Below are 16,727 nucleotides of genomic sequence, written 5' to 3'. Positions count from 1 at the left end.
CTCGCCACTGTCAGAAGACAGGATACTGGACTAGATGGACCTTTGGTCTGACCCAATATGGCCATTCTTATGTAGTCATTTAAAAGTTTCAATAAATAGTTCAATAGTTCTATGCAATGGCCTTGCCACAGTCGTTCATAATAAATGGAAGAAAGACTGATATTTCTTTTAAAAGGTTTGAATCATTTTTCTCTGTATGTTTGGCTAGCTAGCATGGCTTCACCTGGTTTCTTCTCTGATCCTTGCTAGTGCATTCCCTCTTGATGTGACCTGAAGTCATCCAGTGCTGACCTAGTTCTTAGTACAGAGGGACTAATTAACTCAGGTGTGATGCTGACAAACCAGGTGCCAGCTCACGCAAAGGTTCCCATGTCTCCACTCCAAATACACAGCTGGAACCACTCTGGATCACCTGTGTTAGTATTGTTAAAATAGATATTAGAATTATAAAAATGTGTTTAGACTTTACGGAATGTTTGTAAACTGCTGCATGCATTAATCTCATTTATAATATCTGTATCTCAAATTGTAAGATAACATTTGAGCATTTGCATTGTAGTTCTCTGCAACTGTATAAATCACCAGACAGGTGAGAGGCATTAACTAGCGTGAAATGCTGGTTTACAGCAGAACGTTTTACGTCCCTTCCCATCAAGGAAAGCCCATCAACACCAGACGGACTAGTGTGGAACATAAAGGACAAAAGACTGTTTACTCTCCCCTGCCCATGAAGATGAGTCATGCAAGTCAATTCCTCAGATCAGCTGAGCCTGCAGCTCAGAACAGAAGGGGGGGGGAAGGGAATAAAATCCCCCAAGAAGAAGGACCTGTATCTTTATGCTGCTTGGACTCTGGGGGCAAGAATTACTAGCCATAAGTACTAGACCCCAGTGCCTAGTCTGGGTTAGCCCTAAAGAACATATAGAGCTTTCTTATTATAGAAGCTTCTATTACTTTTTGAAACTGAGGTTTGGAACTCGTGTGTGTGTATATATATGCTTACCTGCTTTAACCTTGTAAACACTCGTTTCCTTTCCCTATATAACAAATCTTTAGACAGTTACATGGAATTGTCTACAATCCTGGTCACTGATGTGAGAGCTAAAGTGCAGTTGACCTGGGGTAAGTGACTAGTCCTTTGGGACTGGGAGTAACCTGAATATTGCTATGATCCTTGGTGTAAGAAACCATCTATCACAAAATCAGGCTTACCTGGGTGGTAAGACAGATCGGAGTACCCAAGGGGACTGTCTGACTCCATGTTAAAGCTGTTATAGTGCTTGAGGAGTGAACATTTGACAACTGGAATCAAGGTAGTTAATTATAAAGTTAGTTTACCTGTGCCACAACTAGTCAAAACGTTTGACAGAATGTTTTTATCAGAGAAAGTAATTTAGTCAAAACTGAAAGTCCCATGGGAACATGGTAATTTCCATGAAATAGTTTTTAAAAACCTTGTAAGAACAGAATGTTCTGATTTTTAAGGACTTTTCATTTTGAAATTTTATTATACATATTTTAATGTAATTTTTTTTACTTTTTCATTTTAGCTTTATATTTAAATGTGTGCACTTACATGTTACAAAACTAAGAATTACAAAATAACGTGACAAATGAAGATGGAAAGTGTATGTGAAGGACATGGAATTACTATGTAATCTAAGAATAGAGTAATGTAATGATTTTATGAATACTGTATTGTGACTTGGTCAGTGATGGCAAGTTACTGTATATTTGGTTATAAAACTTTCCTATAGGAATGCATTGATCTAGCTTAATAATGGCTGTAGGAAGAACCAACAGAAAGACAATGGCTCCAGATAAGAAAATGCCAGCACACACTTGAAAGACAACTGGCAAAGCCATCAGCTTCAAGAACTTTACAGCCTATCTACAAGGACCTTTTGCCAGGCTAGGAAATTCAAGATCAAAAAGACTTAACAGCTTTTAAATGGGGCTCTCCCTGATGAATGGGGGAAAAATGGTTTTATGACTTATGGGAAAGACTATGCCAACCAGACTGTAGAGATCTTTGGGGAGGGAAGAGATCTACAGGAAACTTAGACCATTCCACAGGATAACCATGTGGAAGGTGGTTAGTTATCTGTTAAATCAGATGTCTGTTTTAAGAACTGTTTTTATCTTAAACGCTTTTGTCCTAAATAAATACTTTGTTTTAAGGAGGCTGTTGAGTCACTGCTTACCATGGTCACTGCTCGAGGAAGGAACAGACTTGCAAGTACTGGACATAAGTCAGATCCTGTTGAGGCAATCTAGGTTGATATGCAGGAGGCTGCAACCCAAGACCTGGTCTGAGAATTGCATCATTCCATCCCAGGACAGAAAACACCAAGACAGACCGACCTGAAAGGGAGGGCGGCACTCGAAGGGGCTAGGAGGGCACAGAGTTAGCCCGGGCACTGTGACATTTGTTCCTAATATCTAAAGCAGTGGTGGGCAACCTGCGGCCTATCAGGGTAAGCTGACTGTGGGCCGCAGTTCGCCATTGTCGGCCAATGGGAGCTATGGGAAGCGTGGGCCGGCCACCGATTCCTGCAGCTCCCATTGGCTGGGAAAGGCGAACCGCAGCCACTGGGAGCTGCGGGGCCGTGCCTGTGGACGGTCAACGTCCATAAAATGTCTCGCAGCCTGCAATCAGCTTACCCTCATGGGCCGCAGGTTGCCCACCACTGGTCTAAAGGAATCCCATTGTGTGTTTCTTGGAAAGTTTGAGGTTCCAATTACCTTGTAACTTCTTGTACTAGTACACTCTCCATTATAAGACTGGGTTTCAATCTGAAATAGGCTCGCCTGCACATTCCGTTTAGTACAGAGAAAGCTTCATCAGTAAACAAGAAAGCTAATATTTAAGTATGCCACCAACTGAAATTTGGGGACTACATTTGCATCCTACCTAGACTCCAACAGTAAGAGACATACAAATTCATTGACTAGAAAACATTTTGAAAAGCATTTCTGATCAAGCAAGTTTTTCTGCAGGAATGTAGTGGAATTTGCTTTTGTGCATGATTGTTCTCTCCTTTTGTCTTATGTTATTTCTCAGTTTAATACTTTAATTCCCAGATGTCCATATTGTTCCATGCAATGGCAGAGTCATATTGAATCTCTGGACCGTAACTACTACTCAGACTTTAGCCCTACTACTTCATTGCCTTTTTGTTTCATTTTCGTACTTTCCTTCAATTTAGCTAATATTCTCACTCTGAGATTAGATTCATTGGCTCTAGGGATGGTCTTCAAAGCTCGCGTTGATTTCCTCTGTAGCTATTCACCTGCTTAATGTGTCATCCTTTGCATTCACTATCCTCTACCTAATGAGCAATCTCGGGCACTGCTGCAACGTTCCCAAGTTATGGAAATAATCTTCACTGGTTATATAAATGAAGGTAACAGATGACAGGACAGTCAAACAATTGGTTAATGAATATTACTTACACACACACACACACACACACACACACACAAACAGGGCTTCTCGAACACTTTCATATGCATATGGACACACTTCATATTGGAGAAAGTCCTTCACCAGATGGCAGGTTTTTTATTTTAGGTTTATATTTAGTATTTTATTTTATATTTATCAATTACAATACCAATCACCAATTCTTAAGGATACGATTATGTCATCATGGTCACCACTGTCACATAACTGTGAATTTTGCCATTTATATGGACCCTGCTGCCACACATTATCAGTGTGTTAGTTAGCTTTGATCTAGCCCCGTTTCAAACAGACCTATATCAAAGCTAACTAACTGTTAATGAATGGCAGCAAGGTCCTCAAGGTCACTGTGACCACAGCATGAAATCTTTTTTTTTTAAAACTGTGACTGATATAAATTATGCATAACTTTATCCTGACAATACTATATCATATCAAACATTTTAATTAAATGTTAGTATTTAATATTAATATTTAAAAATTAAATCAGTTTTAAAGAAACAAACTAAATAAAAATATTAAAGTCAAAATCTAAATGAAACTTTTCAATTTTTCTGTAAGGTTTTGGCTCAGCCAAAACTGAATTTTGGAAATCGAAATATTGTTCTGATTTGGAATGTCTTTTGGGGGGGGGGGGGGCGGTGGGGGCAAGAAGAGGAATCACATTTGTCTGTGGAATGAAAATGTCAAGTTTCAACCAGTTCTAACCTGTGCACACGTGTGTTTATATCTGAGTTATTTAGGTTTTTAGGGCAGAAAGCTGTCTGTGTTCATTTGATCAGGTGATGCATATAAAAAAATCTTACATGCTCCAAAACAGTGGTTCCCAAACTTTTTTCCACCAAGGACCCCGTTAGCATCTGATTAAATGACCCAGACTTCCTTCATTTCTGGTTCTACTGGAATGTACACAGTAGCATGGGAATGCTCCTAGCAGCATGACCTCTCATGAATGGTGCATCATGCTGTATGGAACAAAATGGCAACCTTCATGTGGCAAAGTGCCAGAACGCCATTCCAGTGTGTCCTGGACCCGCTTCCAGGGTCAGACCCTGGCATAACCTACGGTGGACTCCCATGATCCAGGACCTCACTACGTGGACCACTACTGCAGGGGTTTGTGAATGCCCTAGAAAGCAAAGTGTACTACAGATTGCACAGAATTTGAAATTAACAGTATGGTGGCCCCCCCCCCTTTTTTTTTTTTTAAAGATAGCCAGAACTGCTGTGTCCTTTATAATGTTAATAGTAGAGTACAATGAGTGGGTAGGTGGGCTTTTACTGTATATTCAGTGTGGAATGTTCCAGATAAAAACCAATGTGGGCATCGTTTCATTACTACAATTTTTCAGATATTACTTGTCCTTGCTAAACCAATGTCAAGCCTGAATTTCTTAAAGCAGTAAGTCATGAAGCCATGTAGACAGCATCTGAAAACCAGCAACACCACCACTGTATTACCTCTTTCACTGGCATCATCTACAAGTACAATTTCTTCCAGCAAGTGTCGTGGCGACCGATTTATCACACTATGGACAGTTCGTAAAAGTGTACTCCAAGCCTCATTGTGAAACACAATGACAACACTTGTTGTAGGAAGGTTGTCTGGATACACCTTTGTTTTACACCTATGGACAGAAAGGTAAAATGAACAGGTTCATTTATAAGTCAACAGTTTTAACAATTTTAAACTATAATTTCTGGGTTATAACATTAAAAATACTCCTATAGTAGCATTTAAAACGTGAAAAAGACCAAGAGTCTGCAGATTTAAAATATCAAATAGATATATTTGCACCATAACATGTCTCTTTGTGTGTTCCAGTTTCTGGCTCTTTTTAACATACACTGGTGTAAAGGGTTAAGAAAAGCGTGTGTCACTATATTATGCTGAATTGTTCAAACCCATAGTAGAGAGGCAGGGAAAGGATGGAGGGCTGAATGGCTCAGTGGATTAAGTAATGGAACAGCAAGCTTTTCATTTCCAGTGCACGTCTTGCTCCCTGCTCTGGTCAGCAGTGACCAGATGTTACCATTTGATGGCTGTTCAGTCACGTGCAGTACATAAATTCAGTTGGTGAGAACAGGATCAGTTTGTGAGAACAGGATAAAGAAGTGGCATCCTTGTTAACACCATAGGCAAACACACAAGATATGCACTGAAACTACTGTCTCATTTCTTGTACTTCCTTGTATACCTGTTTTGTGAATAAGGAGGATCAATCTTCCAAGGGTGCCACCCCTGATAACATTAAATTTGACTTATATTGGCTTTAAGAAAAAAAACTTAGTTAAGCAAAAGCTATACAGGCTAGGAAGTGAACAGTTTTACCACAGAAAAAAATCAGAAAAATTAAAAGTATATTTGCAAAAAAGTAATTTGTTTGGAATACTGTATGGCTGGAAGAAAAAATAATTTACTATAACTAGCATTATATATTTAGCATTATACTACTTTAGTAGTTCTTGATATGAAAAATGTAAGATTTTAAAATAACTTACATTAATTTTATAGGGTAATTATGTATTGAACTTTATTATCGCTTTTCTAAATAAAGCAAGATTATGTTCATACAACCTTTTCCTACTGAAAAATTTAAGTGACATTTGATGCCCCCATTCTAGGATATAAAAATGTTTTTTCTGGTTTTGAATATATTGGACATGCTATAAAAGCTAGTTTAAAGGCAAAAAAATTTGATGTATATTTAATTAATTTTACCTGGCTGAAAGTAGGCTAAAAAAGTTTTCATATTTGATGTTTTGAAATTTGTATGCAAGACTATGTCGTCTCCAAGAGCACCACATACCTTAAAAAGCAAATATCTAGCCTACAGACTGGATCACTGTTTTTCAGCAAGCAACCCCCCACAGAATCAGGTAGAGAAATCAATATACTGCACATAAATTTTCAAAACACTATTGGAAAAACTTTAAAGTGCAAATCTACTTTAAAAGTGACTATGAAAACTTAGCACTTTTTTACTCCTATATATATATATATATATATATGTATATTCAGACTCATATGCGAACTACTGTACTCTAAGATTTTAGTTCTGTCAGCTTTGGAGAATCAACAAAGCAATGCAGAAATATGAAATCAAAATCAGAAAAGGACAAGGAATGGAGCTTCATTTCTAACAGTAGAGCTGTTTTCTTGAATTCCAAATTGAGGGATGAAATGAACTGCAACAGAATTCATGATAGGCAGTACTGAGGCATGCCACCCCAGAAGGAATGCCAAGAAGGATGCTGCCTTAGGAAGCCTTATGCCTTGCAACAGCCTTCAGGGAACTGTGAGGAGCATGCAGTATGTCTCCTCCAACCTTAGGGGGAGGGGGCTAGCTTTACTGGCCAGTGTAAAGGGATAGGGCATTGGTCTGTATCCTCCTCCCACCCCCGCCCTTCAATTTGCAGATGGGTCACTAAAGGCACTAGTCAAAACTAGTTCTCATACTCTGAGCATAAGTATTACATTTGTGCCTGAACTTTCTGAGTGGGAGTGGGATGGTTCCTCCAACTGAAAGTAGAACCCACAAAGTCTGGAGGCATACAAGCTCCAACATGCCTTACTGAGGGTGAGCTGAGCCTAAAAGCAACCTTGTCCGACTCCCCGCCCCGCCCCCCAAAACAATGAATGGAGCCCAAGGGAATCCAAGCCACACCACTAAGTAGCTTCTGTGGAAGGATGTCTTATTTTGGCATTTCAAACAGATGGTTCTTAGAAGAATAGCCATTTGTTTTCCAATTCAAGCCCTGCACGCCCCATCTTCCACATGGGCCAGGCACAATCTGGCTTTATCATACATTTCTCTGTAAGATTAAGTCTGAACAAAAGTTACCCGCCATGTAGGAATGAATGTCACAAAATCTCTGGAAGAAAACACTATAGCCATATGATGAAACAGTTATTTACCTTATTGAGTTTCTTTGAGATATGATGTCCATATATATATTTTCCATGGATGGTACACATGAACCAATGCACTCAATTTTGGATTTTTTTTGGACCAGGAGTGCCTATTGGGGACTGCCCCTGCACCCTGAATGTCCTTGTGCTCCCAACAAAGGCAAAGGCAACCCCAACCAGCCTTTAATTCCTTCACCAATACTGAATCCAGCTATTATAAGACACTATTAGTGCGGAAGGACAACAGCTTGTGGACAGCACATCTCAAAGAACCAAAATTTGTGTTCTTCTTTGAGTGCTTGTTCACATATATTCCACTGATGGTGACTCTCAGTGATCAAACTTTATGGAGGTGGGTGCTGGGAGTCTAAATGACTATAAAATGGCCCTCCTAAAATGAGCATCACACTGTGATGTTCAATGGAATGAAGTGTGTAAGACCCATGTTCTGAACTCTAAATAGCTACCCTATATATGTCTGCTACAAACACATTCCTCAAAGACACAACAGGTTTTTTGGGCCTTGGAGTGAGATGAGTGTCTTTCTGGAAGGGCTACTTAAGCTAAATATTAGCAAAGTTTACTACAACTAATAACCCAATTAGACAGTCTTCGAGTGGAAATATGTTGACCTTTCATTCTTTCTTCAAAAAATGCAAATAATCTAGGAAATACCCTAACAGCCTAATCCTATCATGAATGACAGGGCCCTATGCACATCTAAGTATTTTCCATTATGAGCATATAGCGCTGGTTAAGTTCTACTTTTAATAAGGGTATTTTGACTTCCGATGAGCAACTTCCCTCTAACACGGACAATCATCCAATAGCCATACTATAAAGTGAATCTGGATCTTATAAATATTAGAACCAGATGCAGAATTTGGCCTTCCTTCTGCGATAGCAAAGACAGCCGAATAGGCAGTTGGATCGGGTCTGAAATGAGAGGTTCATCGGGTCTGAAAACCAAGATTGCCTTTACCTAGGCTGGAGCCAGCATTATCTTTGCTGAGTTTTGTTTGATCATTCTGATTACCCTTGGGATTAGGGGAACTGGATGATAAATGCATGTGTAAGGCTGTAAGAAAATCACAGGCTGTGATTTTGTTGAGGAAACTGCAAACTGTTGCAACTTTAAGTGGCATTGTGACTTGGCACATAGAGTCACAATACCACTCAAATTTGGCAGAGTCACCTCTTTGTCATGACTTGGTGGGGGCCGTGGCAAATGCAGAGGATGGGACTAGTTTCCCCATAGCCTTCACCCCTCACTGCCCCAGCTACATACTGAGCGCCACTGTCTGCACTCAAGCCCTTCTGGTGCTTGCCTTGAACTTTGCGCAGGTGAAGGTCTACCTGCACCTGGTGGTGTGGGTCAGGCCTGCCAAGCAGCAGTGTCTCTTACACAATTTCAAGGACTTTGCTTTTCACAGCCATCCGTCTGCACTGAGGGACAGGCTTGGGGAGGCCCCGGTGAACAGGGCTTGGTGGGCACTAGGGTTTGTCTCCCCTGCAGGATACAGGGCTGGGAAGGCTTCTAGAGGTCTCTGATCTGGGGCTCGCTCTGGGGTGCATGAGTTTGGGCTCCCACACCACACTGCGCATGGAGGAATAGGGGGAGGTACCAGTCATCTAGTCAGTAATGAAACAAATGTTTAGGTCCTGGGTCTTTGACTTCAGCTTCTGAACAACAAAATCAACTTTCTTACAGCCTTATACATGAGAGCTGATGACCAGGGATCAAGAACAACCCTAATACGGACCTGTGATCCTGATCCCCTGCTGAAGAAGTCTTGAAACTTTCTGTTGTTCAATGTTGCTAATATCTATGGAGCACTGACCCCAATAAGTATTTCTTGAATGACAATGTCCATTACTGACAAATCATGATTGCTTGTAAATTGTCTGCTGAGGCAAGCAAGCAGAACATTCTGAAGACCTGTAAGCAGAGAGCCACTAGATTTAAGTTGTGACCAATACACTTGTTCCACAGCCCTATTGCTTCCTGACAGAGGAGTGGATCTTGCTCCTCTTTGTCTGTTAGTAAAACATTGTTGCTTGTTAATATATGGACAGATGACCCTTTAAGAACTGGAAAAAATGGAGCACAAGCACAGTGAGTTGCACTCTGCTCCAGAATGTGTGTGTGATTGGGCCCCTTGGAAAGATCAGAGACCTTGAACCTAAGTAGCCCAGGTGAACCCCCACCCCATGTTGGAGGCATCTGTTATAAGAGTTTTGAATGGTAGGCATGGAGAAAAGGAAACTCCTCTGGAAGATTTACTGGGGTACTTCCACCAATTTACATGACTACTTCCAGGGGGACCTGCACTCTCTTGTCTAGGTGATGTCTGATGGGCTGATACACTTACTTCAACCATCCTTGTATGCAGCAAAGATGAAGGCTAGCATGCTGACTTATGTAGGTGCAGGACACTATGTGACCTGCCTGTGACTTTTAGGGTTAGGGTAATGGCAGTTGACCCCAAATTATCTTTTAGAGGTTTAAATTATAGCTCTTGATTCCAGGAAATGTGAGGAAGTGGTCTTTACTATTGTTAAAGGCTGAGAAGGAATACTCCAACTGTTGGAGCTGACTGGCAGGACTGGTAGACATACCCTCAATGCGACTTCTCACCAGTGCTTAAATGACTTTTGAAAATGGAGACTTATGCGTTGCAATGCCGAGATCAGTAATTCCCTTAAAAATCTAGGCTTTATAGCGCTTAAATGAAACATTTCAAGATTTTCTAGACATCTGAGGAGTTAAAAGCAATGAAAATGTCTAAACTTAACTTTCATCATAATTACAAAGATTAACTACACAAGATCTCCATATATCATAGTACTCTATCAGCAACATGTACACCAATCATTATAGTGCAGTAAATATTAAATAAACGAACCAGTCTAAACCTGCTGACATTTCAAAGTTTCCCTTCAGGCTACAGGTTTTCAGGCCCTCTTATTTGTGAAGAAAGTCCTTAGTATATGGGGCTTTCCTGTTTTATTGGCTGCCCTTCACCAGTCTCCTTAGAAGGGCAGCCAATCAAAGCTGCTGCACGTGCTAAATTAGACTTTTTGGCTGAAACTAAGGCTATAGCACTCCTGTATCTGCAGCTAGCAGGGGAGAAGCTGTTCCTGATGACTCTACAGTTCCTATTGTGGTTCCCAGCACTGCCCTCACCTGAGGTCTATGAGCAAATGAAGATCCTCCCCTATTCGGTTCTACCCCACAGGCTTGGGTGATGAATGTTGAGCATCCTCCTCCCGGACCTGTTTTACCTCTCTCAGGGCTGGAAGGCATTTGAAAAGCTCCTTGGCACTACTTTCCCCCAAAACTTGCGAAAGGTGGAGGTGTTATGAGGAACTGTTTTACAGTGAAACCGGGCTAGAATTTTTGTTTTTTTAACTATAAAATTAGTGGTTTTGGTGTGAAATTCTTTTGGAATGAAATGTTAACGCTGACAGGGAGGAGAGAATGAAATATGAAGATCTCTACTTTTCTTTTTGCCCCTCTCTGTAACTTTAGGTATATTTATGCAAACTTATGTAAATGTTTGCAAACCAATATCTACTGTTTTAAGACTATTAGAAGATATGCACTTCTCTCACACACAAACAGAAGGGGAGTGGGGGGGGGATGACAGAGGACTTGATGCCATTAAAAATCTAATAATCATGACCAGATCATTAACCCCCTCATACTATAACCATGACTGTCATTATACAAGGATGAAATTACAAGGTGTGTCTATAGTTTGTTACAACATTACTTGAGAGCATCATTACTTTGTGTATGTACCGCACCCAGCACAATGGGAATTTTATTAATATAAATATTTATTGCTACTAATAAAATAGCTATAGATGTTAGTAGAAATGTTCAGATGAATGTTTATAACTTTAACCACAGCTCTTAAAACACAAAGGTACTTGCCATTATTATGAATTAAGTCTATGGAAGGTATTTTAAAAATATAATTATATTGTTCTTTTATTTAGATCGTGTCTGTTCTCTAATTTTAAAGGATTTTAATATCAGAATGGCACATCTGTAGGGTTGGACATTTGGCCAGTCCAAATATAACTGGCCAAGTGACTGGACAAATATAGTCCAACAAGGTCAAAAATGGTCACATACTATAAAGTACTACTTAATCAGAACAAGAAAGAAAGAGTAAGACTTTATGGTCTTCAAAAAGATTAGCCTTAGATAGAAATTTATCTAGCTGACTGACTAACTCAGAAAAAAGTGAAACAATGACATTTTGTAGCAATATTAGGTTAGCATTTAAATGTGAATGTTATTCAAGACTGAGCAGTCACAAAAGAATTAACAGAAATAAAACACATGGCATTTAAAGGACTTTCTTTTATAGTTGCTCTTATGCTAGATAGACAGCAGGCCAAGTCTTCAAGCATCTTGCTTTTAGTTTGGTTTTTTTAAAATCAGCTTTAACTGCTTTATCTATATCTCTTATCAAATTCATCAATATCTTCCTCTTCATCTGATGAACCCTTACATGCCCTTTTCTTCTGTAACCTTAAATTGTGACAGTCACCAGCTTTCCAGCAGTGGAGCTCTTCAATCTATTTCTGGTGTTTGGACAGATGATTCCCCAAACCAGCCAGTTTCATTCCACAAATGCAGAAGTACGCAGAAGTATTAAAATAATTTCTGCCATTGTTGCTAGAGTGCAAGGATGACAAGTCTTTTCACCCTGATGAAGGAGCAAGCCATTTTCAGTCAACTGCTGGGATTGCACTTGATTTTTTTTTTAAACCACTGCACAGGCTACTTCTTGCTTTATAATTTGATACCTCTGTCAGAATTGTTTGTTTGTATATCCTCTAAAATTTGCAATAGCCACTATGAGATCACAAGCTGAATCAAAGTCATCATCAGAAAATTTTTGCCCCTAGAAGAGTGGATCAGGATGATAGGCAGCATTTGTGCACAAGTGATCACTTGATTATTTTGTCTATTATCTTTTTCTCTTCAGCTTTTTTAAATGGACTGCATTCAGTATACTCAAATATATATTTTAACATTCTGGAACTAGTTCTTGGCATTAGACAATGTAGAACTATCACTTTCCATATTCTGAATGGACTGAGCTACGGCTTCAAACAGTGAAATGAATTTTTAGTTTCTTATCCAAAAGATAAAGAATGTCAGTGTGGGTTACTTGCGGGCCACCCTTTCTTCAGCAGCAGCTGATTAAAGAGGCTTCTTGCATATCCGAAAATCTTTGAGACATTTAATAGATGCCCATTGCGTACACTAAGTTTTACTCAGTAAGACGAAACTAAGTGCTCTACTAAATTAAGCTGAAAAATGGCTGTTGCTACTTGTTTTCTTTTGAAAATACTTTTCACTTTTGACACTTGATGAGAAAGTTGTCAGATCTTCAAAATCACCAATGTAAAGCTGATTGTATGGGCAGCACGTCCATAACAGTGTGGATATGGATACTTGTTTATCAACAACACCCAAGCAGCTTTCATATTATGATGGTCACAACCAAAATAGCCTTCCGTGGACCCAATTCATTGATTATATTTGTAAACTGGTTAGCAATATACTGGGCTGTGTGGTGATGTTCAGTTGTGCACTGGAATGAATACTAGACTGGGTGTGAAGCTGTACCCTGAAGTTAACACCACCCTGACTGCGCTCCATCCAACACTAAATACACGCGAGGAGCCTGCACAATAATACCACCAACTCTACTGCTAAGTTGAATCTGGATAAGGCCTTATCCCAGCTGGCTGCAGCACCTGACGAAATGGCTAAAGTAGAAGCCCAGATTAACGTACAAGCCAGTGAGGCCCTTGTAAAAGACCTGGAGTAATTAGTCGATTCTGTTGTCGATGTGCAGAAGCTATGGACTGGGGCTGGACCCGGCTTCCCCTCCCCACCCCTCCCCCACCCATTTGTACAGATGGCATGAGACAGATTGATGCTGATATATCGTTTTGATCAATTAAAGAAAACAAAAGCCCCCGCCTCCCAACCAAAAAACCAACTTTTTACATCAGCCATTTCACATTCAGATTTCCCGCAATTAGTTTCCTATTTGGTACTTAATAAACAATGCAATTTATGAAAAATTTCCAGCATATAAGGATTTTTGACAATATGAAATTGTGTACTGATGCCATAAATATATCTAGCAAATGTCTGGTCAATTTTGTTTTCCTGGTCACGGGATATTCTATCCAAAAACTTCTTAATGACACTTTGATGAACATCTGAAGACTTCCAGAAGTAGAAGTTTGTGTTGCTAAAGCAGATGGAGTAGCAAAATTCTTAAATGAAGTAATGGGATTAGCTTCACTTTCACTGTCACTCATATCACTGTCTTCATCAAAAACTCCATGCTTTGTGGTGATGCTGCCGAAGATTAAGCGGAAAAAGCGCACAGAAGAAAAATTTTGATGCTTACCAGCTTTCCTTTTTAGCTTTTTGACTGAAATAATCTCTGCCAATAGCTGGACACCAAAAAAATTCAACAAATATTTCTCCATTCTATCTACATGAATCACCTACTCACAAGAACAGGTGGACATACTCAAAGAACCTGCACTTAGTGTTAAAGTTAGCCATGTTCATGTCTAGTAAAAAAAGTTTCCACACATGATTGTCTTTTCTCAAATCAGCATAATTTATTATGTCCGGTTATGTCTCACTACTTCTAGAATGCTCTCTAGATTATGAAGTATCTCTTAATATTTCAATAAGTCAACCAACCATTAGCCATTCAGTTCTATTTCTAACTCCTGATCTTTCAGAATATTCCAGCCTTGTATTTGGGCATACTGCACCCTTTCTCCCAGAACCTTTACAGAATCACAAATCACACATGTGTGGGGGTGAGGGGGCACAGGAACAGCCCTCCTCCCTGCAGCAAAACATAACGGACTCATAAGCCATAGCAGGAGGGAAGAAAGGGACAGCAAGGGAAAAGGGAAGAGCCTCTGAAGAGATATGATGTCAACCCCTCTCATTAGCAAAGAACTTTTTATATTATCTGGAAGCTTTGGCTAAGGATGTGTGTATAATGTTTGGGGGGTGGGGGACTATGAAGGGGATTTTTATTGAGGGCAGTTTATTTACATGCGGGGGGGGGGTTATTTACATAGGCATTTAAGATGGGTTGTTTACTTTGTTGAAGGTTGAAGGAGAAGTTAGGGGGTTAATAGCCTTGATAGTTTCATTTGTGAAGGCAGAGGCTTAATAGCTGCACATTTTTTTCTCTGTGTTGGGGGGAAAGATGTAATGACTGAACCCTCTTTTCCCTCCCTACGGAGTTAATGTATGCTGATGTCTGGTCAGTTTAGATTGTTGGCTCTGAGGCAGGGACCGCAGTCTTAATTTTTATGTCCTTTGTAAACCATCATGTACATCTTTGGCCTAGTATACAAATAAAGAGACAACACTTCGCCCTAGAAAATTCCAGCTAATCAAGATGCTCAGTTTTCAATTAGTTTAACCTTTTCCCTAACAGATTAGCTTGTAGTAAAATGAGTGATCAATACACTTATGTAGACTTGTGAACACATGGCATCACGATGCTATCAAAAAGGTAGGCCACCTCCCACATCAGGGCATTCTTACTGGAATATCTGATTGTGGTCAAACAGGCAGTCAATTGACCAGCTTGCCAAGCCTACATTTCAGCTCCAATATAGTTTAAAGAGGGCCCCAAATGACTGCTGGAGATGAAAGTTTTACATTATGTGTCAAGCCCTTTCCTTGCAGGAATGGCCCTCAACCTATGAGCTTCTAGCTAAAGCAGTTCAGTATCATTACTTAGATTGCTACAGCTCCCAAAACATGCACTTTTAAAATGCAAACAGACTCTTCCAGCCACTTTGATCTAAAAAAAAAGACGAAGGATAGGTAAGAGGGTTGCAATATACAAAGCAATCAGGGTGAATAGTCTTATTAGTTACAAGTTTATTGATATACAGATTTTATTTTAATATTAAACACACTAAGGTTCCCTCTCTATCAAATAAGCTTCTCATCTTCTCCCACACAGAAATCTCCAGCTTCAATTTAACAGCCATAGAATATCAGGGTTGGAAGGGACCTCAGGAGGTCATCTAGTCCAACCCCCTGCTCAAAGCAGGACCAATCCCCAACTAAATAATCCCAGCCAGGGCTTTGTCAAGCCTGACCTTAAAAACTTCTAAGGAAGGAGATTCTACCACCTCCCTAGGTAACGCATTCCAGTGTTTCACCACCCTCCTAGTGAAAGGTTTTCCTAATATCCAACCTAAACCTCCCCCACTGCAACTTGAGACCATTACTCCTTGTCCTGTCATCTTCTACCACTGAGAATAGTCTAGAACCATCCTCTTTGAAACCACCTCTCAGGTAGCTGAAAGCAGCTATCAAATCCCCCCTCATTCTTCTCTTCTGCAGACTAAACAATCCCAGTTCCCTCAGCCTCTCCTCATAAGTCATGTGTTCCAGACCCCTAATCATTTTTGTTGCCCTTCGCTGGACTCTCTCCAATTTATCCACATCCTTCTTGTAGTGTGGGGCCCAAAACGGACACAGTACTCCAGATGAGGCCTCACCAATGTCGAATAGAGGGGAACGATCAAGTCCCTCGATCTGCTCGCTATGCCCCTACTTATACATCCCAAAATGCCATTGGCCTTCTTGGCAACAAGGGCACACTGCTGACTCATATCCAGCTTCTCGTCCACTGTAACCCCTAGGTCCTTTTCCGCAGAACTGCTACCTAGCCATTCGGTCCCTAGTCTGTAGCTGTGCATTGGGTTCTTCCGTCCTAAGTGCAGGACCCTGCACTTATCCTTATTGAACCTCATCAGGTTTCTTTTGGCCCAATCCTCCAATTTGTCTAGGGCCCACTGTATCCTATCCCTCCCCTCCAGCGTATCTACCACTCCTCCCAGTTTAGTATCATCCGCAAATTTGCTGAGAGTGCAATCCACACCATCCTCCAGATCATTTATGAAGATATTGAACAAAACCGGCCCCAGGACCGACCCCTGGGGCACTCCACTTGACACCGGCTGCCAACTAGACATGGAGCCATTGATCACTACCCGTTGAGCCCGACAATCTAGCCAACTTTCTACCCACCTTATAGTACATTCATCCAGCCCATACTACTTTAACTTGCTGACAAGAATACTGTGGGAGACCGTGTCAAAAGCTTTACTAAAGTCAAGAAACAATACATCCACTGCTTTCCCTTCATCCACAGAATCAGTAATCTCATCCTAGAAGGCGATTAGATTAGTCAGGCATGACCTTCCCTTGGTGAATCCATGCTGACTGTTCCTGATCACTTTCCTCTCATG

The 16,727-nt window shown here is 40.4% G+C and overlaps 1 protein-coding gene across 3 annotated transcripts in view; it reads right to left on the bottom strand.

Moving 5' to 3' along the window:
* Positions 1-16,727, bottom strand: part of GALNT1 (polypeptide N-acetylgalactosaminyltransferase 1) — a 192,932-nt gene that overhangs the window by 78,776 nt on the left and 97,429 nt on the right. For all 3 annotated transcript variants that reach the window (XM_074945204.1, XM_074945203.1, XM_074945205.1), the window contains one exon: positions 4,928-5,094. In XM_074945204.1, the coding sequence (XP_074801305.1) occupies positions 4,928-5,094 (167 nt within the window). The remainder of the gene's footprint in view (positions 1-4,927; positions 5,095-16,727) is intronic.

Source organism: Natator depressus, chromosome 2 (assembly GCF_965152275.1).
Source record: "Natator depressus isolate rNatDep1 chromosome 2, rNatDep2.hap1, whole genome shotgun sequence".
In the NCBI taxonomy this organism is placed as follows: domain Eukaryota; kingdom Metazoa; phylum Chordata; order Testudines; family Cheloniidae; genus Natator; species Natator depressus.
The sequence above is the reverse complement of the archived record's forward strand: the minus strand, read 5'-3'. Positions and strand labels throughout refer to the sequence as shown.